General features: G+C 46.8%; 1 protein-coding gene across 1 annotated transcript; it reads right to left on the minus strand.

Moving 5' to 3' along the window:
* Positions 1-1101: 1101 nt before the first annotated feature.
* LOC140485949 (uncharacterized) lies at positions 1102-11990 on the minus strand. The gene is made up of 3 exons (XM_072584391.1): positions 11713-11990; positions 5648-6498; positions 1102-1901 (listed from the first exon to the last, which is right to left on the minus strand). The coding sequence occupies exons 1-3, from the start codon at positions 11988-11990 to the stop codon at positions 1828-1830; spliced, it is 1203 nt and encodes a 400-aa protein (XP_072440492.1). The 3' UTR covers positions 1102-1827.
* Positions 11991-21941: the final 9951 nt, after the last annotated feature.

The following is a 21941-nucleotide window of genomic DNA, read 5'->3' on the forward strand; positions in this document are numbered from 1 at the left end:
AGTCCATCCAGGGCGCGGGTGATGGACCCATCAGGGGCTGTGTTGTTGGGGATGAAAGTGCAGCACTGAGTGCCTATCATGACACAAACACCCCCCTTCTCTGCCAACATCATGTCTAAGGCCAACCTATTTTCCCACGCCATCCTACTAGTGGCGTCCAGTTGTTCTGCTATTCCTTTCACTGCATCCCGGGTATAATTAATGAACCTCTGCTGATTGTAGTAAATATAATTAATCCAATCCACGTTCTTATTGATGGTCACCCACCAGAACAGTGACGACTCAAAACCTGCCGCTATCTGGTTCCTAGCCTTGTATTCGTCAGGAACACCCCTGGGGACCCCTATGGCATCTAAATATATGTTATCATCGAAAGAGGTCTCCAAAGCTCTCTCAGTTCTTCCACGAGAACGGGGTTGCTCTTGTTTTTCGAATACCAGGGTGAATGGGATGGCCAATTGAACGATTGCACAAGTGCCCGTCCATTTTTGGGGCAGGGTCGGTCGCAGAACCCTCCCACCACAGTACCACCAAAGGTCTGCCCTAGGTACATGAATGTGGGAGTAATTCCCGCCCCCGGTAGTTTCATTGACCAGCCGGATTGATCCGCTGCACTTGTCAAATGTCCCCACATCGTCGTCCCACTGTAGTCCCGTCCGAGAGACGCAGGCCTGGTGCGTACCCGTTACCCCTGAGAATGATGGCGGGCGGGGCGCCCCCTCAGACCTGACGGGGGGGAAACTTCAAACTCAAGGGTCGACAAGTGGGGTCGTTCCAGGCCTCTCGGTCCTGGTACAGCCTTATCATGCAGTCCATGGCTCGTGGGTGTTTCTCCCATCCCAGCGGGAATGGGACCACCTGAGGGTTAGGGCGGGCACTCGTGCATGCGTAGCAATCACTCTTTTTCATGCTCCTCACAGTATATTTGACCCATTCCATCCAGGCATTCGCCTCCCCGTATCCTGTTTCTATTTCAAAGGTCTTTTCCAAATCCGTCGTCTCAATTATTCTAATCTTTTCCTGCTTATCAGTGGTGGATGAGCCCCCAGACTCAGCTTCAATGACCGTGATGTACGTGCAGCACAGCTGCATCCCCCCCCATCCTGACTGGCCCCCAACTCTAATACCCAGTATTGTTCTATTAAGTCTCGCCTCGTTCTTTTCCAAGTTCTTTATGGTCAGATAAAGCGGATTGCACTGATTCTGCCCACAATCTCGTCCAGGGGTGATGGGATCACGGACAACTGACACCATAGCCTGGACCCCGGGGGCTGGAAGCCTACTTAGGCCTTCCCTACCATACAATTGTAATACTAACGTCTGACCCTGGAATCCCCTTTCTCTCTCTAGATTCTGCTTAGTTTGATTCAGTTGACTTTTAGTCCTACAGGGCACCAACTCACATAGGTCTAAGCTAAGTGTCTGTGTTGATTGGTTGGCAAGCACGGAGATGGTGAACCACTGACGGTCCTCTGCTTGTTTTAACCAGAGGCCAAATTGGGTAACACGCACACTATGACCCAGCCCAAGGACAATGGCATAGCAAGTTAACAATACGATTGACCGCATTTTGTCGCGACACCCGTAGCCCGAGGGCACAGTTCCTTTAGACTCGCCAAAGTCCGATTAGTTCGTTCTCAGAGTCTCTGTTCCTTAGATGCCTTTGTCAGAGAGGTTCGTTCGTCCTCCGTCGGTTGTGGCACTGGTCCCTTGACTCGAGTGTAATGTGTCCAGCCCTTTTCAGCCGTACGGACAGCCGTTTCGGTCGTCAAAAGTACCAGGAAGGGACCGTCCCAAGTTGGTTCGAGGGTACGCTGCTTCCAGCTTTTAATCAGGACCCACTGACCCGGCTTGACGGTGTGCACCGCAAACTCGAGGGGCGGCGTCTGTGCCAAAAGTCCCTGTTGGCGTAAACGAGATAGAGCAGACCCCAGAGCCACCACATATTTTTGCACAAACATATCCCGAGACTCAAATACAGGAGGTTCCCCCTTCGGCCCATGGAACGGGAGGCCAAATAACATTTCGAAAGGGGAGACGCCCAAATCCCGCCTTGGCTGGGTGCGAATTTGCAGCAGGGCAAGGGGTAGGCATTTGGTCCAAGGCAGGCCGATTTCACTAGTGAGCTTGGTTAGCTGCTTTTTGATGGTCTGGTTCATTCTTTCGACCTTGCCCGAGGAGGAGGGATGCCAGGGGGTGTGCAAATCCCAGTCAATCCCCATTGCTTGCACTACATTCTGGAGGACGGTCGAGGTGAAGTGGTTCCCCTGGTCAGAGTCAATAGCGCAGGGTAGCCCAAATCGTGGGATGATTTGCTCGAGTAGAATCTTGCTAACCTGAGTTGCCGTTGCCGTGGTAGTGGGGAAAGCTTCCACCCATCCTGTCAGGTGATCTACTACTACTAATAGATACTTCAGGCGACCTATGGGGGGGAGCTCAGTGTAATCTACCTGGATATACTCAAACGGCCTATAGGCCGGACTCCTACCCCCTTGTCTTGCATGCTGCCGCAGCCCCCTTTTGTTAATCTTTCGACACGTTATGCAATCTCCTGTGACCTGCTTGGCTACCGTGTACAGACCAGGGTGAGCATATCGGCGCAGGAAGGCATCACACAGTGCCTGGGCGCCCCAGTGACCCCCTTGGTGTAAACGGGCAATAATGTCCCGCGTCAACGGTCGATTTAGTAGCTGGCGGCCATCGGGTAAGGTCCACTTGCCTTCCCTATCCTTTGTACCCCCCAGAGACGCAAGAAGAGTTTCTTCTTTGTCAGTAAACGTGGGCACTTCGGTAATTTCGGATATCTGTGGAATCCTTACCAGGCAGTTTATTACTTCCTTCCCCATCCCAGCCAATTTTGCCTGTTCATCTGCCAATTGATTCCCCAGGGTCTCTATTTTATCGTCTTTCTGGTGTCCTTTCACATGTACTACAGCAATCTCTTGTGGCAGCAACAAATCCTCCAAGATCATGGCTACTAGTTCCTCGTGGACCAACTCCTTTCCTCTACTATTTATCATTCCCCTTTCTTTCCAGATCTTCCCAAAGGTGTGTACTACCCCAAAGGCATACTTAGAGTCAGTGTAGATTGTCCCGGCTATTCCCTTTAAATTCCTCAGAGCCCGGTGCAAGGCGTACAATTCGCACGTTTGTGCGGACCAGGCATTCGGTAGCCGTCCACTTTCCACTAATTCCCAACCAGTCTCACTAATGACTGCATAACCGTTGTGTCTCTTCCCATCTATCACTCGAGAGGACCCATCAATGTACCACCGCCTTCCTGCATGTAAGGGGGTATCCCTCAGATCTTCCCTCACTTTACTCTGGTACTCTATTATGTCTGAATAGCAGTGTTCCAGTTCCTCCTCGCCTTCCCCTTTCCAAAGAAAGTCCGCCGGGTTCTGGCAGCCCCCGACTTCTATTCGGAGGTCGTCTCGGTCTAACAATATGGCTTCATATTTCAGAATTCTCGAGTCAGTCAGCCACCTCCCGGCCTTCTGATTCAGAATAGTTCTAACCTGGTGGGGAGTAGTGACTGTCAAGGGGGCCCCAAAAGTCAACTTCCTGCTTTCCTCTACCAGCTTTGCCGTGGCTGCCACCGCTTGGACACACTCTGGCCACCCTCGGGAGACTGGATCCAGAATTTTTGACAGGAAAGCCACGGGCTTCCTTTTACCCCCCCAGTCCTGGGTCAATACTCCAAGAGCGGTTCCCTTTCTAGAGTTCACAAAGAGGCGAAATGTCTTACTAAAATCCGGCAAGCTTAAAACAGGTGCGGCCATCAATTTTCCTTTTAGGATTTCAATTAACTTTTTCTCCTCCTCCTCCCATTTTATTCTGTTGGGTGCCTCCTCAATGAGTTTTAGGTACAAGTCTTTAGTAAGGGGGGCATAGTCGTCTATCCATAATCGACAATAGCCTAAGAGTCCCAAGAACTTCCGCAACTCCCTTTTGGTCGTTGGGAGGCCTAGTTCGATTATTGCCCGCACTCTTTCCGGACTTATTCGTTTCTGTCCCTGGCTTATCAAGTGTCCTAGGTACTTAACCTCTTTCTCGACATATTGGAGCTTCTTCTGACTCACTCTTAAACCCTTCTCAGCTAGGTAATTTAACAGGGCATTAGTCCCAAGTAGGACGTCCTCCTCCGCCGATCCGGATAAAAGGCGATCATCCACGTATTGTATAAGCTTAAGGGCCGGGGACAAGGTTAGTCCCTCCAATAATTGTTCCAGAATCTGCCCGAACAGAGTCGGGGACTCAGTGAATCCTTGGGGGAGTACGGTCCACCTGTACTGTTGTTTTCTGCCAGTATCAGGATCCTCCCATTCAAAAGCAAAAAGATCCCTACTGTCCTTGTCCAGGGGACACGCCCAGAAGGCATCCTTTAAGTCTATAACACTAAACCAGCCGTGGTCCGGGGGGATTCGCCCCAGAATAGTGTATGGGTTCGGTACCACAGGGTGCCGTACTTGGACAATTTTATTTACTTCCCTTAGGTCTTGGACCATTCGGTAGCTCCCATCCGACTTCCGGACCGGCAGGATGGGGGAATTGTATCGTGACATACAGGGCTCTACCAATCCATCTTTTATTAGGTCTTCCATAACTGTCTTCAGGCCCTGCCTCCCTTCCCAAGAGATGGGGTATTGGCGCACTCTGACGTCGGGGCTCTGGGGCTTTAATTTTACCTCCACAGGTCGAATTGCGAGTCCCCCCCGGTTCCCTTTGGCGACCCAAACCCTAGGGTCTATCTCTGTCAATCGGGACTCACTAAGGTATGACATGGTAACGGCTAATTCTTCCTCTTCTCCCACTTCTATTCGCAATCCGAAACGGACTATCAAATCCCGTCCCAACAACCCATAGGGAAGATGGGGGAGGTAAAGGAGTTCCACCTGGAGTTCCTCCTCCTCCAGCCGCAAGGGTTGTGGTTCGAATATTTTCGCATTAAAAACCCCACCCTTAACTCCAGAAATGTTTAATGTTTTAGCTTGGAAGCCAACCCCCCTCGGATGGAGGGGAATTGAGGCCCTGCCAGCGCCTGTGTCAACTAAGAAGGTAACATCTTGTCTAAATGGGCCCACCCGTAAATTTACCAGGGGTTCTTGGTAGGCCCGTGTTCCGATCCTCCCCTGACTTCCCTAATCCATTTGTTCACACTCCATTTCATACATCCCTTCTCTTTCCCTTTTAAACTCGGGACAATCCCTTTTGAAGTGTCCCAGTTTCCCGCAATGGTAACATCCGGCCTTCTGAGGGCGCTCAATTCCATAAGATCCTCCTCTCTCACTTCTGCCCCGTCTCGCTTCTCTCCCTCTCCAACTTTTCTTCGACGTTCCTCTTTCCACCCCATAATCTCCCTCCCCCATTCCGGTGGACTTACAAGCTTCCCGTACGGCTGCCACCATCATTTTTGTCTTATGTTTCTCCCTTATTACATCCCTCTGAACGTACACCTTCTGTGCTTCCCGTAATAATTCTGCAACATCCTTTTCAGCCCAATCCTCCACTTTCTGTAATTTCTTCTGAATGTCAGGCCATGACTTAGTCACAAAGTGCACCTTAAGCATGCTCTTGCCTATTTCCCCATCGGGGTCTAAACCTGAATACTTTCGCATGGACTCCCGCAAACGGTCTAAAAACTCACTCGGGGATTCATCCTTTTTCTGTCCAACTTCAAATGCTTTTGCTAAATTCCGCTGTTTGGGCACGCAGGTTTGGATCCCCCTGATTATAAGGCTTCTGAGGTCTGTCATATTGGCCCTTCCCCCCGCGTCGTTATGATCCCACCGGGGGTCCTCTAAGGGGTACTTCTGCTCTCCACGCTGAGGGCCGTCCTGATGCTCCCTATCCCAAATGGCCATTGCACTATTCCGGATCATAACAATTTCATCGTAATTAAATAGTATTCTCATCATGGCCTGCAGTTCAGCCCATGTGTATATACTGGGCCCCAGAAATTGGTCCAGTTGTATTCCCACACTGACGGGGTCGTCCAGTAGACGGGGTAGTTCATTACGGAGTTGCCGGATATCCCCAGAATTTAAAGGTTGTACTACGAACCCGGTCCGTTCATTCCCAAACGGCACCTCTCGTAAGGGGTTCAGCTGTTCAATATTGTCACTCCTCCCAGCTCTCAATCCCTCTTCTCGACCTCTCCGCATCTCGAGTCGGACTGATTTCCTAGTGCCTGGGGTGAGTTCTGTGCCCCCTCCTGTGCCCCCCCCAGCAGTCCCTTCCTCACTGGTCGTAGCCTGCTGGGACTCGGAATTATCCGTCGCAGGAGGGAGGTCCGCGCTGGACGCCTGGTCGTGCGCGGGTGGTATATACGGGGGCGGGGAAGACGGTGGCAAACCGTCGGTGAGGATGTCCCAAGACTTCTGGGGCTTCCTCGGGTCTGTTTGGGGAATCAGAGGATAGAGACGCGTGGGACTCTCGCCGTCTCCCGCCAACCAGGCGGCGGCATATTTGCTCTCCTCTGGGTCAAACGGTTGTTTTCTGTTAACATATACATTTAGGATTTGACACACCCAGTCTTCATCAGACCCATACTCGGGCCAAACTACCGAGGGGGCGCGGATAGGTTCTTTGGTCCATATAAAACAACAATATTTTATCATGGTCTCTTTCTTTAAGTCCTTCGTTCTACTACTGTCTGCCCATAGACTTAACTTCCGACCTAATGGACTATCGGGGGGTATTTCTTTCCCATTTGCAGTCTTCCCTGACTTTTCCTTAGTAAATCTAGAAGTCTGATTTCCCGTGGTTTATCTTCAGTCCTGGTCTTAAACGCCCAAAGCGTTTTCACAGATGACTGTCAAAACCACGCGGCCAACAAGGAAGAACAAAAGAATCTCTTACCTTGATCCGTGCACGGAGTTGTCTGGCCTTTTAAAATGTGTGTACCCCCGTGTATAGTCACTAACCGGTCGTCCTAGCACTCGTCCGTGTGTTCCTTTTCCAGGATTCAAAATTATTTTTAAATGAGCCGGGTCACATCGTCTCTTGGCCGACGGCCAACGGACCAAGCCGATCAGTGAGAAGTATACATATATACTAGACGCGTCTCTGTTGTAATCAGGCTTGATCCGTGAGCCGAAGAGACTGCCCCCCCCGGCAATAATTATGTCATCCCGGACGAGCCCCCAATTGTGCGAGATAAGTGGCTGTCCAGCCCCATCGACGGCACTTTTTTATTTCCCTTCCCAGGAACAAAGACACGGAGGAGTCTGTCCAAAACTTTTTCATTCAACTTTGCAAAGTCGGGTGCTGTTCCCAAAGGTACACACACACCAGCATAGTAATCTCCACACATTATATACATGTATATGTGGGCTGGGTTTACTACTGCTGCCTTGACCAACGAGTGCTCGGATTCCCCACTGTTTTCCTTATTTGGGTTCTGGTGCCTGCGATTCTTTTATCATTCACTTGGCCAATCAGTGTTTGAGCTTCCCATTCTTCCCTTATATGGATGATGTTGTACAACTGTGGTTAAGGGCGGCCTCTCAACTATCGAGGAAAACTGTTACAACTGTTTCATTCATATAAACGTGGGGGAGGTCCGGCAACAGTTTCGAGTGTCTGCTTGTGTTTACTATGAGGTAGAAAAGACTAAAAGGCAGCTAACCGTCTACCCTCTACATGCTTGTGTTTACTATGAGGTAGAAAAGACTAAAAGGCAGCTAACCGTTTAAAAATTACACTACCCCCTACACCCTCTGACATCCGGGAGATCCATTCCTCCCAATCCCTGGGCCATTTGCAATTTTGTGAGCTGGAGAAGGGGCCGCTTATGGCACCAAATCAAAGAACTAAATCAACCACTTAATTTCCGAAACGTTTGTCTAGGAAAAAGCAAGGGAAGCATCCACAGAAGGTATAATAAGCGAGGAAGAACATTCATTTTAATAAGAGGAACTCGACCAAGCCACGATATTGGGAGGGCCCCCCCATCTTTGAAGGTCTTGTTTAATCTTGTCAAACAAATGAACCCAAAATTAGCCTTGAATAACCGATCAAAACTAGGGGTAACAGAGAGGCCCAAATAAAGAAAACCTCCTTGTGCCCACTTAAAGGGGAGCCCACCTTCAATGTCTGGTGTTCCCCCAAGACCCCTCATAGGCATAGCCTCCGGTTTTGAAAAACTGATCTTGTAACCTGAGAAAAAGCCAAATGAATTAATACATTGTATCAAATCGGGCACCAAGATTGCTGGGTTCGAAAGGAAAATGAGAACATCATCCACATATAATGTGATCTTGTGCACCTTCGACCCTACCTATGGGGCAGCTAGATTAGGCTCCCCACAAATTAGCCTCTGCCAGCGGCTTAATCACCAATATGAAGAGCAAAGGTGAAAGGAGACAATCTTGCCGACCTCCCCTACCAATGTTAAAACTATCAGACCTTGTACCATTAGTAAGCACTGCCACCAGAGGATCACTGTAAAGGACCCTTACCCATCTAGTAAACACTTCACCCAGGCCAAACCACTCCATGGTATAAAAAACACAAATCGCCATTCCACCCGGTCAAATGCTGTCTCCGCGTCCAAAGAAACCACCGACCCTTAAACTGATGGTTGCTGGCACACTTCGATCGTGTTAAACAGTTTCCGAATGTTATTAGAAGATCTGCAAACCTTTATAAAGCCCGTTTGACCCTCCTTAACAATAGAGGGCAACACCCTCTCTAACCTCAATGCCAGAGTCTTTGATAAAATTTTAAAATCGGAGTTTAAAAGCAAGATGGGTTTGTAAGAAGCACAGTCTTCTGGGGCCTTCCCTTTCTTGAGGATAAGAGAGATACTAGCCCCTCACAAGCATGGTGGGAGGCAACTCCAACTGTATGAAGAGTCATATATGTCTAGCATCAGTCCTGACAGGATGTTTACAAATTCTTTATAAAACTCACTGGGCAAGCCATCAGGGCCGGGCACCTTTCCACTTTGAAGTTGCCTCACCGCTTCCTGTATCTCTTGAGCTGTTAATGGAGCACTAAGGAGAGATGCACCAGCAAGATCCAAATTTCGAAAAAAGAAGGCTCCATCTTATCCCAGCTGTCCTCACAGCATTCAGACTGGTAAAGTTCAGAGTGAAACCTCCGAAACGCCTCATTGATCTTTGTAGCATCGTAAGTAAGAGTCCCATTCCCCTGCCTAATAGAAACAATAGACTGGGAGACATTCTTCTTCCTGACCAAATATGCCAAGTATTTACCCGGCGTGTCACCATGCTCAAAACAGTCTCTGCTTCGCAAAGGGAAGTTCCTTCCTTGCTGTATGTGGTAGCATGGAATTTAAGGTGGATCAGAGAGCTGTGGTCTGCTGCAGCTTGGTCACTGTGGGTCTGCAGTAATATGCCGTCTCAGCTGCCTTCAGTTGTGCCTCAAGCAGATGCTGCTGCTCTCCCTTCTGTTGCTTCTGGCTGGCAGAGTATGAGATAATTATCCCTCTAACGTAGGCCTTAGTAGCCTCCCAAAGAATGGACAGATTACGAGCTGTACCTGAGTTAGTTAGTGGCCAAAAAAGCTTCAAATTCCCTGGAGAAGTATTCTACAAACCTGCTGCCCTTGAGGACGAAGGGATCCATTCGCCAGTACAGTGAGCCCATTGTATCACCCTTAATCTTAACCATTAAATACAGCACGGCATGATCAGTGATGACAATATTCCCAATCAAACAGGATGCCAGCAAATCTAAAAAAGCCCCGGGAATAGGGAAATAATCACTCCTTGTGTGGTATTTTTGAGGATTGGAAAAGAATGTAAAATCTCTGCCCATAGTGTGTAAATGTGTCTAAACGTCTACTAACCCCAGTTCCACACGTAGATCACCCAGGTGCTTAGAGTGTGAAGAAAGCTTTGGAGGGGCCCTTGGGCATTCTATCCAGCACAGGATCCATAAGGCAATTAAAGTCCCCCCCCCCATAATAATATGTCACGACACCAAGGCCATCAGCTCAGATAGTGCATCAGTCAGAAATTTAAGGAGTTGGGCTGGAGGACAGTAGATATTCAAAATACCATATTCCTTGCCATTTATAAGGGCCTTAAGAATAATAAACTGACCATACTCACCTTTAACACAATCAATTAAATTAAATGGGAAACCCTTCCAGGTGAGTATGGCCACTCCCTTGCTCCCAGTACTAAAAGACAAGAAAAACACCCAATCAAACCCATCCTGCAGAACTTCAAGTGTTTCTTGTCATTAAGATGAGTCTCCTGTAGTCTCTAGGGCAACATTCCACCCTCTTCTTTCTAAGTTGCGACAACACCATTTTTCTTTTAACTGGTGAATGCATCCCTCTGATACTCCAGGTGCACCTTTTAAGAACCCTGCTAACCATGAGCCTTTGCAATCACCTTTGACCTGCCGAGAGGAAGAATTTGCCTTACAACACGCTGAGCGTACTCAAAAGGACACTCATAAAGCCTATTTACAAAAAAAACCAAAACAAAAATAAACTAACTACAAAACACCAAAAGTACTTAATAGGGAACTCTAAACCCCGCCCACAGAGAGAGCTTACATTTCCCACATGCACCTTCAAACCCCCTTCCAGCTCGAGCTGCACCCCGAACCCAAGCAATGGAAGAAATCAAACAAAGGACATTGTAAACATGAAGGTATAACAAAATCGGTGAGCACTCTGCCCACCACCTACAATATATCAATACTACTCCAGCTCAAGCTGGAAGGGGGTTTGAAGGTGCACGTGGGAAATGTAAGCTCCCTCTGTGGGCGGGGTTTAGAGTTCCCAATTAAGTGTCTTTTGTGTTTTGTAGTTAGTTTATTTTTGTTTTGGTTTTTTTGTAAATAGGCTTTATGAGTGTCCTTTTGAGTACGCTCAGCGTGTTGTAAGGCAAATTCTTCCTCTCGGCAGGTCAAAGGTGATTGCAAAGGATCATGGTTAGCAGGGTTCTTAAGTGGTGCACCTGGAGTATCAGAGGGATGCATTCACCAGTTAAAAGAAAAATGGTGTTGTCGCGACTTAGAAAGAGGAGGGTGGAATGTTGCCCACCAACAGCTTCTTTGGGAAAAGAGTGAAAGTACAAGAAATAAAAGCAAGACAAAAAAAAACAGACATTACTGTCCTTGTCCAAAAATGCATCTACATTATTTTAAAGTGTCCAAGAAGTTTTTGGTCTGCTCCAAGGAATCAAACAACCGCACATTCTCCTCGTAAGTAATACAAAGCACTGCTGGGTATCTCATCGGATATTGAACACTGAGGAAGTTTAACCGTCTCCTAACCTCATCAAACGATTTCCTCATGGATCACTGCTGCAGAAATATCCTGGAAAAACATTATCTTAGTTCCCTGTTAGGTCAGGCCTGCGGATCTCTCACCAACCTTCTAGAAGTTTCCATGACTCTCTGCTTGTCCCTGTAGCATTGAAATCGCATCAGAACTGGGCGGGGTCGCTGACCCTGACAGGAACTGCAACCCAGGGAGCTCTGTCAACCTTCAGCTGCTTCACCTCAGCATCCCAGCCAAAGAAGTTGTGGCAACCAGTATTCAAAATAACTGGCTGGCTGCCCACCTTCGACTCCCTCCGGCAGGCCGATGACCCGGAAATTCTTTCTCCTGCCTCTATTGTCCAAGTCGTCGACTTGCTCAGTCAGGGCCCTAACCTGTTTCTCCAGGGCGTGGATCTGCCCCGCCGAGGACTTGACCTCGGTCTCCAATGCTACGGTCCATCACTCAACCTCTTCAACTCGCTTCCTGAGCCCTTCCAACTCCTTCTCACGCTTTTGCAACATGGCTGAGATGGGATCCAGTTGAATACACGTCCCTTCCCTCATCTCCTGGATCAGTTGTCGGATTGCTCCGAGTTCCTCCACGATGTCCCACTGTACAGGCCTTTCTTTCACCACCGCCGAGGGAGCTGCAGCCACTTCCGCAGTTATCGTCTTGGGCCCGCCCGCTGTTTTCGAGTGGCCTGAGTGTTGAGAGTTGGCCGTTTGCTTCCCCTTAGTCATTCTCGCATGCTTGAAAAAGGATTTAAACAGTTGTTTTACTATTTGACAATAATTTTTTTCTGAAAAAAAGCTAAGGTGGGGGGATGAAAGAACATTATTACCATGGGTTGGGGTGCAGAGCTCAGCAAGGCTGATCTATTCAAATTGGTGCCATCTTGAATCCCCCCTAATTTATTTATATTGAATAACAACCTCACCATATCAGGATTTGAACCCAGCACATTAGTTGAGTTCTAGGATTAATAGTCTAGCAATAATGCCACTCGGCCATCTGTCCAGAGCATCTGCTGGGGTCTGATGAATGAATTAAGTGATGTCCTTTGGTGATGGATTCCCGTTTTTGTTCCAAATTGCACTGTTCTGGGCCTGGCCAGGGTCACTGGTGGTGGATGAGGTGACATGGAACAATTGTAGAGTTACTGAGAGGCGTGCTTTTATCTCTGTACCCTCCTTCCTTCTCTGTGTTAGTAAACCGCCTTATTCTGCCAGCACTGCTGGAATTCAGTTTCTAAAGGGACAGGAAAAGCTCACATTTATACCAAGTTCAGTGCCATCCCAGGGCACCATATGGCATTTCACAGTTTAGGAAGTACCTTTTGAAGTGTGACCATTATTACAATGTAGGAACCGTAGCGGCCAATTCATGTCCAGCAAGTTCCCACTAACAACCATGTGATAGTAACCAGCCATTCAGTTTAGGTGATGTGGATTGAGAAAGAAAGGATGTTCCAGATTCCAGGGCGGGGGAGGGGAAGCTCCTCATCCCTTCAAATTGTGCATCTTAGGTAAGGTCATCGGACAAAGGAAAGGAAAGTCTTGTGGATTTTTGGACATATTGTGCACTTTGATGGTGCCTGTGCTATACATTTTGAAAGGATTCTATAAAATGGGACTCTAAGCAACAGTGCTCCTGGGGATTTACCAACGAAGAAGGTCCTGTCTACAGTTAAGAAGCCAAATGTCTTCTGACATATTGTTATCAACATATTCTCTGGGTAGCAGCAGCCTATAAACACTACCACCTTCAAGCTCCTCTCCAAGCTCCACGCACCATCCTGACTTGGGAATATATCACTGTTCCTTAAGGGTCTGAATCCTGATACTCCCTTCATAACAGCACCCTGACTGTGTTTGCACCTTGAGGACAGCCACACCTGAAGAAGGTAGCTCACCACCACCTTCACAAAGGCCATTAAGGATGGGCAAAAACAGTGCTGTCTTGCTAGTGACGCCCATATCCCATGAAGGAACAAATATAAGAAGTACTGTTTAAGTTGACATCAGAACGTTGAACAGCATTGGGAAGCTGGGAGTCTCTGTGGCAATAGCCATTGAACAGTTCCTCCAACCAAGCGTGTTTGAATTAGCAGCCAGAATGCTGTATAGCATGTTGTCTGAGATTTTGAGCTCACCCATGGGGTTTGCATTAGCTCAATCAGTTTGTAATTGAAGGAATATCCATTGTGGAGGAGAAACATTCAGGCAACGGACCCAGCTGCAGAAGTCACTCTCTTTTTCTGGAGAAACGGATGGGGCAGTGAATCACGCAGGAAGGAAACATGAAGCAAACATGAATCACGCAGGAAGGAAACATGAAGCAAACATGAATCACGCAGGAAGGAAACATGAAGCAAACAAGAATCACGCAGGAAGGAAACAGGAAGGAAACATGAAGTAAACATGAATCACGCAGGAAGGAAACATGAAGTAAACATGAATCACGCAGGAAGGAAACATGAATCATGCAGAAAGGAAACATGAAGCAAACATGAATCACGCAGGAAGGAAACATGAAGTAAACATGAATCACGCAGGAAGGAAACATGAATCACGCAGAAAGGAAACATGAAGCAAACATGAATCACGCAGGAAGGAACCATGAAGTAAACATGAATCACGCATGAAGGAAACATGAAGGAAACATGAATCACGCAGGAAGGAAACATGAATCACGCAGGAAGGAAACATGAAGTAAACATGAATCACGCATGAAGGAAACATGAAGTAAACATGAATCACGCAGGAAGGAAACATGAATCACGCAGGAAGGAAACATGAAGCAAACATGAATCACGCAGGAAGGAAACATGAATCACGCAGGAAGGAAACATGAAGGAAACATGAATCACGCAGGAAGGAAACATGAAGCAAACATGAATCACACAGGAAGCAAAGCTGGCGCTGAGTTTGAACAGAGCCCATTTAAACTGTTGCAAGGATCTTAACCCCAGTGTGGGAATCACAAACTGATGGAGTATTCAGAAAAGGGTGCATGAGGTCAGTATAACTTTCACGATTACCAGTCTTTTAGGTGCACCACCTTCTAAACTTAAAAATAAATGGCTGCAGCAGTCACAGAGGGTTTTAGAAAATCCTCTACTGGACTGATTTGATTCACAGACATAAGTTAGAAAAAAAGGTAACATCTGCTTTCAACAGATCTCACCGCTGACATTTCATCAAGGGCTAATATGATGGCATTTTGAATGCTCGGTTGAGTTTCAAACATTAAATGAACTCAGCAAGGGTTTATGAGCTCACAGTTAGATTGACAGTTTAAAGCATCCATTAAAGAACCATCTGTTTTGACATTGGGTCTGAAATAACAGTGTTTTTGTTTTTATAAGTGTTCATTGACTAGAGGATTAAAATCTTTGAATAGATTCAACAAATGGTAGGTTTTTCACTATCAAGCATGTCAGCACGAAAGTGGCTTCAATTGTTAGAGTTTCTAAAATAAAATCTGTATTAAGTGCACTTGTGATGCAGTGGTAGTGGCCTGACCTCTGAGCCAGGAGTCCTGGATTCAAGCTCCACCTGCTCCAGATTTGCGTCATTACAGGCTCAGACAGATTAATTAAAAATATCTTAATCTCTGCGTGGATCCTGAGGATTGTCATGGTAGGTACCAGGTGAGTGTCTGATAAGGACAGCATGACGTGCCATGGGGGGAGGGGGGGGCATGAGTTGGCATGAAGCATTTTGGGGGCTGTGGGAGGAAGATGCAAGATGAGTTGTCAGGGAAGGAATGATGGGTCATGGGGGTGGCTTGGCTGAAGCAGTGAGAAGGATGATGGATAGAGAACGTAACTTGTAAAGCCACTGGGGAAAATTCGGATTCCTCACTCACTCTGCTCCGGGACAGTGAGCCCAACTGTATCCCATAGCCAGCCCGGCTCACAGTGAAAATCTCCCATTTCCAGAATTTGTTTTGGCAAGGTGGGTCTGGTGCATTGGGAAATTTCCTGCCTTGGGCTGTCAGTTTTAGTAGGCAGACCATCTTAAACTTCGGTTGATGAGGGATATGTGGTGGGAAATCCTGTTATTGGATAATGAGGATGGGGATGGTGGTGAAAAGGAGGGCACGAACAGTAAATGATGCAGTCCCTTTGCTTCCAGTAAGCTGGTTTCTGTTCAGGGGTTTGCAATTTTCCTGCAGGTCATAGAGATGTGCAGCATGGAAACAGACCCTTTGGTCCAACCCGTCCATGCCGACCAGATATCCCAACCCAATCTAGTCCCACCTGCCAGAATTCAGCCCATATCCCTCCAAACCCTTCCTACTCATATACCCATCCAAATGCCTTTTAAATGTTGTAATTGTACCAGCCTCCACCACATCCTCTGGCACGTAACACCTTCTGCCTGAAAAAGTTGCCCCTTAGGTCTCTTTTATATCTTTCCCCTCTCACCCTTATCCTCTGCCCTCTAGTTCTAGACTCCCCCACTCTTGGGAAAAGACTTTATCAATTTATTCTATCCATGCCCCTCATGATTTTATAAACCTCTATAAGGTCACCCCTCAGCCTCCGACACTCCAGGGAAAACAGCCCCAGCCTGTTCAGCCTCTCCCTATAGCTCAAATCCTCCAACCCTGGCATCATCCTTGTAAATCCTTTCTGGACCCTTTCAAGTTTCACAACATCTTTCCGATAGGAAGGAGACCAGAATTGCGTGCCAAATTCCAACAGTGGCCTAACTAATGTCCTGTACAGCCGCAACCTGACCTCCCAACTCCTGTACTCAATGCTCTGACCAATAAAGGAAAGCATACCAAACGCCTTCTTCACTATCCTATCTACCTGCGACTCCACTTTCGAGGAGCTATGATGCATCAGAAGGTACAACATCTTTACTTTTACTGTATCAGAATGTCACAATATCACCTGTTAAAGACTCTTTTGAATGCATGTTTACCAACATCACACATGACAGGGGCGTTGGAGAAAGTGAGGACTGCAGTCAAAAAGTGTGGTGCTGGAAAAGCGCAGCCAGTCAGGCAGCGTCTGAGCAGTGGGAGAATTGATGTTTCGGGTATGAGCTCTTTATCACTGCTGATCACTTCAGCTACTCCTCGGATGCTGCCAGAACAGCTGAGCTTTTCCTGTGTGACAGAGGCATTGCATCAGTGTGTGACGAGTGGACACAGTGCTAAATGCCCACAGCAGTGAGAGCTTCAGAACAGACTCAGCCTCCACACTCAGAGTGGACTCATCAAGCCCGTCAATCTCTTCACTGTGACCATCAATCTCATAACTACTCTGCTTACATGGCTTCATTATTTCTGCTGAATGAAACCAAGTTTAAATCGGCCATTTGATTGTATAGGCTGTACGCTGAATAGGGGGAATTGAGTGAGCGCTCAAAGACAGGATTTGGGAAAGCGGAGGCCTGTGTTTTTTGGATTGCAGTTTGCCATTTATTTGATACATGTTGACGTTAACTCAAAGTGGAGCAAGGCAGATCAATCTCCATTTCTGTTGACAGTGAGATACGGCTGCAATTTTTGAAAAGCTGTGATTGATTGTTCAAACTGAGAGCTATCTTGATGAACAGTCATTCTGTACTCTCCATCTAAGGAAGGACTACATTGTTCATGGGATGTTAGATTAAATGCGATGCCTTCCAATGTCAATGGCGACAAAGGTTAATCAACAAGATGGACTGGCTTCAGAATGTTTCTGGTGATTGGAGGGTTCACTGCTCCTGTGGGGAACGTGCAGAACTTTTATTGAGAGTTATTTACTTCCTTTCAAATCAGAATGAAGTGGAAGATTTTCGGAAGCAATGACTCACCACTAACATTGTCCTGAATCTTCCAGGAGAGCAATCATTGTAAGATTCTTAAAAGAGAAGCAGTCTTTCACCTTGATGCTTCTTCAGAAGCAAGAATCAAGGTGGCCGAGACAAAGCATGCCCCTTTTAACAATGTTAAGTAACACATTCTGGTAGGATTTGATTCGCAAATGCACTGGAAAACTACGGGACATAAGAGCAGTGTTTCAGTGCGGCAGAGGTTGAGTTCAAATGAGGTAAGTGGGTAAGCTGGAGGATTGGTCAAGTGGAAGGTGGTAGGGGTAGAGTCAGGATGGTAGATGGGTAGAATGGTAGATGGAGAAGGTGGCAGTTGGGTAGGGCACTAGGGTCATGTTGGAATTGGAGGAGGTGACTGGAGTCCGGGAGGGGTTGGCACATCAGTGGACGGTCAAAGGTTGGGGGTAGAATCAGAGTGTCAGGGAGGGTCAAAGTGTGGATGGGGCAGAATGGGTTGGAGGATCAGGGAACATTAGTTACTCAGGAATGAGAGCATGTTTCAATCTGTCTAACATTTCCAGCTAAACTGATAATTACCATGGATCTGACCTGACATGCAGGGACTCGGAGAGCAGGGAAATTGCCCATTGAAAGTTTTAACTTTCAGTTAGTCAGTCTTTCACCATCCGTGGACTCCATAGCAGATTGCCCAGGGTACCTCTAGTTTCTGACTATCTATAGATTGGAGTGTCTGCTTTAAATTCTCATCTGTGTGTTACTGATACTTTGTATGGCATTAGTTGAAGGTTCACGTGTGATAGAGTGTGTAAGAAATGTTAAAGTGCCTAAATTAAGTTTTGGGTGGAGAAAAGATTGGAGGAGAGACATGAGACAGGTCTTCATGAACATTGCAAGGTATGGCTGAGGTTGAAGGAAGCAAATTGCTCAGTGACACCCAGTTTTGGTTCCACCAGGGCCACTCAGCTCCTAACCTCATTACAGCCTTGGTTCAAACATGGACAAAAGAGCTGAATTCCAGAGGTAAGATGAGAGTGACAGCCCTTAACGTCAAGGCTGCATTTGACCGAGTGTGGCATCAAGGACTCATAACAAAACTAGGATCAGTTGGTATCAGGGGGCAACTCTCCATTGGTTGAAGTTATACTTGACATGTAGGAAGATGGCTGTGGTTATTGGAGGTCAGTCATCACTGCTCCAGGATGTCTCTGCAGCAGTTCCTCAGGATAGTCCCTTAGGCCCAACCATCTAGCCGCTTCATCAGTGACCTTCCCTCCATCATAAGATCAGAAGGGGGGGATGTTGGCTTATAATTGCATAATGTTCAGCACCTTTCACAACTCCTCAAATACTGAAGCAGTCCGTGCTCAAATGCAACAAGAGCTGGGTAATATCCAGGTTTGGACTGACAAGTGGCAAGTAACATTTGTATACCACAAATGCCAGACAAAGACCACCACCAATAAGAGACAAACTAGCTACCATCCTTTGACATTCAAAGGTGTTACCATCACTGAATCCCCCACTACCAGCATGCTTGGAGTTACCATTGATGAGAAGCTCAACTGAACCCACCATATAAATGCATTGGCTACAAAAGCAGATCAGAGTCTACGAATACTGTGGTGAGTAACTCAACTCCTGAGTCCTCAAAGAATGTTCATCATCTACAAGGTACAAGTCAGGAGTTTGATGGAATACTCCCCCCTCGCCTGGATGGGTGCAGCTCCAACAACACTCATGAAGCTTGACACCATCTAGGACAAAGGTGCCCACTTGATTGGCACCATGTCCACAAAGATCCCCTCCCTCCACCATTGAATCTCAGCAGCTGCTGTGAGTTCTACCCACAAGATGGACTGCAGAAATTCACCAAAGATCCTTCCAAATGCATGGCCACTTCCATTGAAAAGGACAAGGGCAGCATTTACATGTTGCAACTTGCAAGTTCTCCTCCAAACCACTCACCATCCTGACTGGGAAATATGTCACCGTCACTGGGTCAAAAACTTGGAATTCCCTCCCTGATGGCATTGTGGATCCCCCACTGCCTTCTAAAGGGGCAACTAGGGACGAGCAATAAATGCTGGGCAGCCAGCAACACCCATATCATCACTTGAGCAACAAGCTTTGTACAATATGATAGAGGGAAAATTTCCCAAGTATCAAAAAAAGGATTAAAACTACCATTAAACATTTGAATTCCACAGAGAATAATCAACATATGTGTAATGAGGTCAGCCAGGTAGACCTGATAGAATCTGAGTTCCTTGATCTGTTGTGGTTTGGAGGAAAATTATAAAAGCAAAACAAAATCAACGAGTTGCCTCAAATAGAAAATAAACGAAAGCAAAGAGGAGTGCCAGGGGTTCTGTTCACCCTGAGAGCTGGCTCTGAGGGAGCTGGGTCAGTGTCAAGGACTCTCTATGTGTCAATAAAGGGGGACTCGGTGACGGGATACCAGCCTCTGAGGAAGTTTCAATGTGGGTGGACTTATTCTAAGTGGATATGAATATTGAGAGATAGGTATTAATTGGGGGTCAATTGATACTTTTGAAAAGAAGTTGGATCACTTCCTGCTGTGAGTGAACAGGAATCAAAATATGAACAGAAGGCACAGCACCCAAGGTTCTTTGTGGAAGAGGACCAGTGAGAGATGTCAGACTGAATTCCAAAATTCTCCCTGTTCCCTGTTGTTCCTCTCTCTGCTCCCCATTCTTGCTGTTCATATCTTTTTGCAGCTCTGCTTTCTCTCTCTCTCTCTCTGCTCCCTCCCTTTGTTCCATATAATGCTCCCCTCATAGAACATAGAACATTAAAGCACAGTGTTGCGCTGACCTGTGACACCGATCTGAAGCCCATCTATCCTACACTATTCCATTCTCATCCATATATTTATCCAATGACCATTTAAATGCCCTTAAAGTTGACAAGTCTACTACTGTGCAGGCAGTGTGTTCCATGCTCTTACTACTCTGAATGAAGAAACTACCTCTGACATCTGTCCTGTATCTATCACCCCTCAGTTTAAAGCTATGTCCCCTCGTGCTAGCTGTGACCATCTGAGGAAAAAGGCTCTCACTATCTGACCTATCTAATCCTCTGATCATCTTGTATGCCTCTATTAAGTCACCTCTCAATCTTCTTCTCTAACGAAAACAGCCTCAAGTCCCTCAGCCTTTCTTCATAGGACCTTCCCTCCATACCAGGCAACATCCTGGTAAATCTCCTCTGAACCCTTTTCAAAGCTTCCACATCCTTCCCATAATGCGGTGACCAGAACTGTACACAATACTCCAAGTGCGGCCGCACCAGAGTTTTGTACAGCTGTAGCATGACTACATTGCTCCGAAATTCAACCCCTCTCCCAATAGAAGCTAACACACTGTACACCTTAACAGCCCTATCAACCTGGCTGGCAACCTTCAGGGATCTATGCACATGGACACTGAGATCTCTCTGCTCATCCACACCATCAAAAATCTTACCATCAGCTCAGTAATCTGTATTCCTGCTACTCCTTCTAAACTGAATCACCTCACAATTTTTCTGCATTAAACTCTATTTGCCACCTCTCAGCCCAGCTCTGCAGCTTATCTATGCCCCTCTGTAACCTACAACATCCTTTGGCACTATCCCTAACTCTACTGACCTCAGTGCCACCTGCAAATTTACTAACCCACCCTTCTACACCCTCACCCAGGTTGTTTATAAAAATGACAAACAGCAGTGGCCCCAAAACAGATCCTTGCGTTACACCACTAGTAACTGCACTCTAGGATGAACATTTCCCATCAACCACCATTCTCTGTCTTCTTTCAGCTAGCCATTCCTGATCCAAACCAGTAAACCCCCCTCAATCCCATGCCTCCGTATCTTGTGCAATAGCCTACCATGTGGGACATTATCAAATGCCTTACTGAAATCCATATACACCACATCAACTGCTTTATCCTCATCCATCTGTTTGGTCACCTTCTCAAAGAACTCAATAAGGTTTATGAGGCATGACCTACCTTCACAAAATTGTGTTGACTATCCCTAATCAAATTATTCCTTTCTAGATGATTATGAGTCCAATCTCTTATAAGCCATTCAAACACTTTACCCACAACTGAAGTAAGGCTCATTGATTTATAATTACCAGGGTTGCCTCTCCTCTCCTTCTTGAACAAGGGAACATTTGCTATCCTCCAGCCTTCTGGCACTATTCCTGTAGACAATGACAACATAAAGATCAAAGCCAAAAGCTCTGTAATCTTCTTGTAGCTTCCCAAAGAATCTGAGGATAAATCCCATCCGACCCAGGGGACTTATCTATTTTCACACTTTCCAGAATTGCTAACACCTCAATCCTATCTAGTCTAGTAACTCTTATTAGTGCTCTCTTTAGATCTTTCCTGGCTAACCTGTTACCCCCAAGCGCCCTAACTGAGCCTTCACATCTCATCCTAACATAAGCCTTCTTCTTCCTCTTGACAATAGCTTCAACCTCTTAGGTAAACCATGGTTCCCACACCCGACCACTTCCTCCCTGCCTGACAGATACGTACTTATCAAGGACACAGTAGCTGTTCCTTGAACATGCCCCACATTTCAATTATGCCCAGACCCTGCAGTTTCTTTCCCCATCCTATGCATCCTAAGTCTTGTCTAATCGCATCATGATTGCCTTTCCCCCAGCCATAACTCTTGCCCTGCGGTATATCTCTTTCCATTGCTAAAGTAAACATAACTGAATTGCAGTCACTATCACCAAAGTGCTCACCTACCTCCATATCTAACAGTTGGCCAGGTTCATTACCTAATACCAAATCCAATGTGGCCTCGCCCCTTGTTGGCCCGTCTACTGTGTCAGAAAACACTCCCGCACACATTGGACAGAAACTGACCCATCTA

This window comes from Chiloscyllium punctatum, chromosome 15 (assembly GCF_047496795.1).
Source record: "Chiloscyllium punctatum isolate Juve2018m chromosome 15, sChiPun1.3, whole genome shotgun sequence".
Taxonomy (NCBI): domain Eukaryota; kingdom Metazoa; phylum Chordata; class Chondrichthyes; order Orectolobiformes; family Hemiscylliidae; genus Chiloscyllium; species Chiloscyllium punctatum.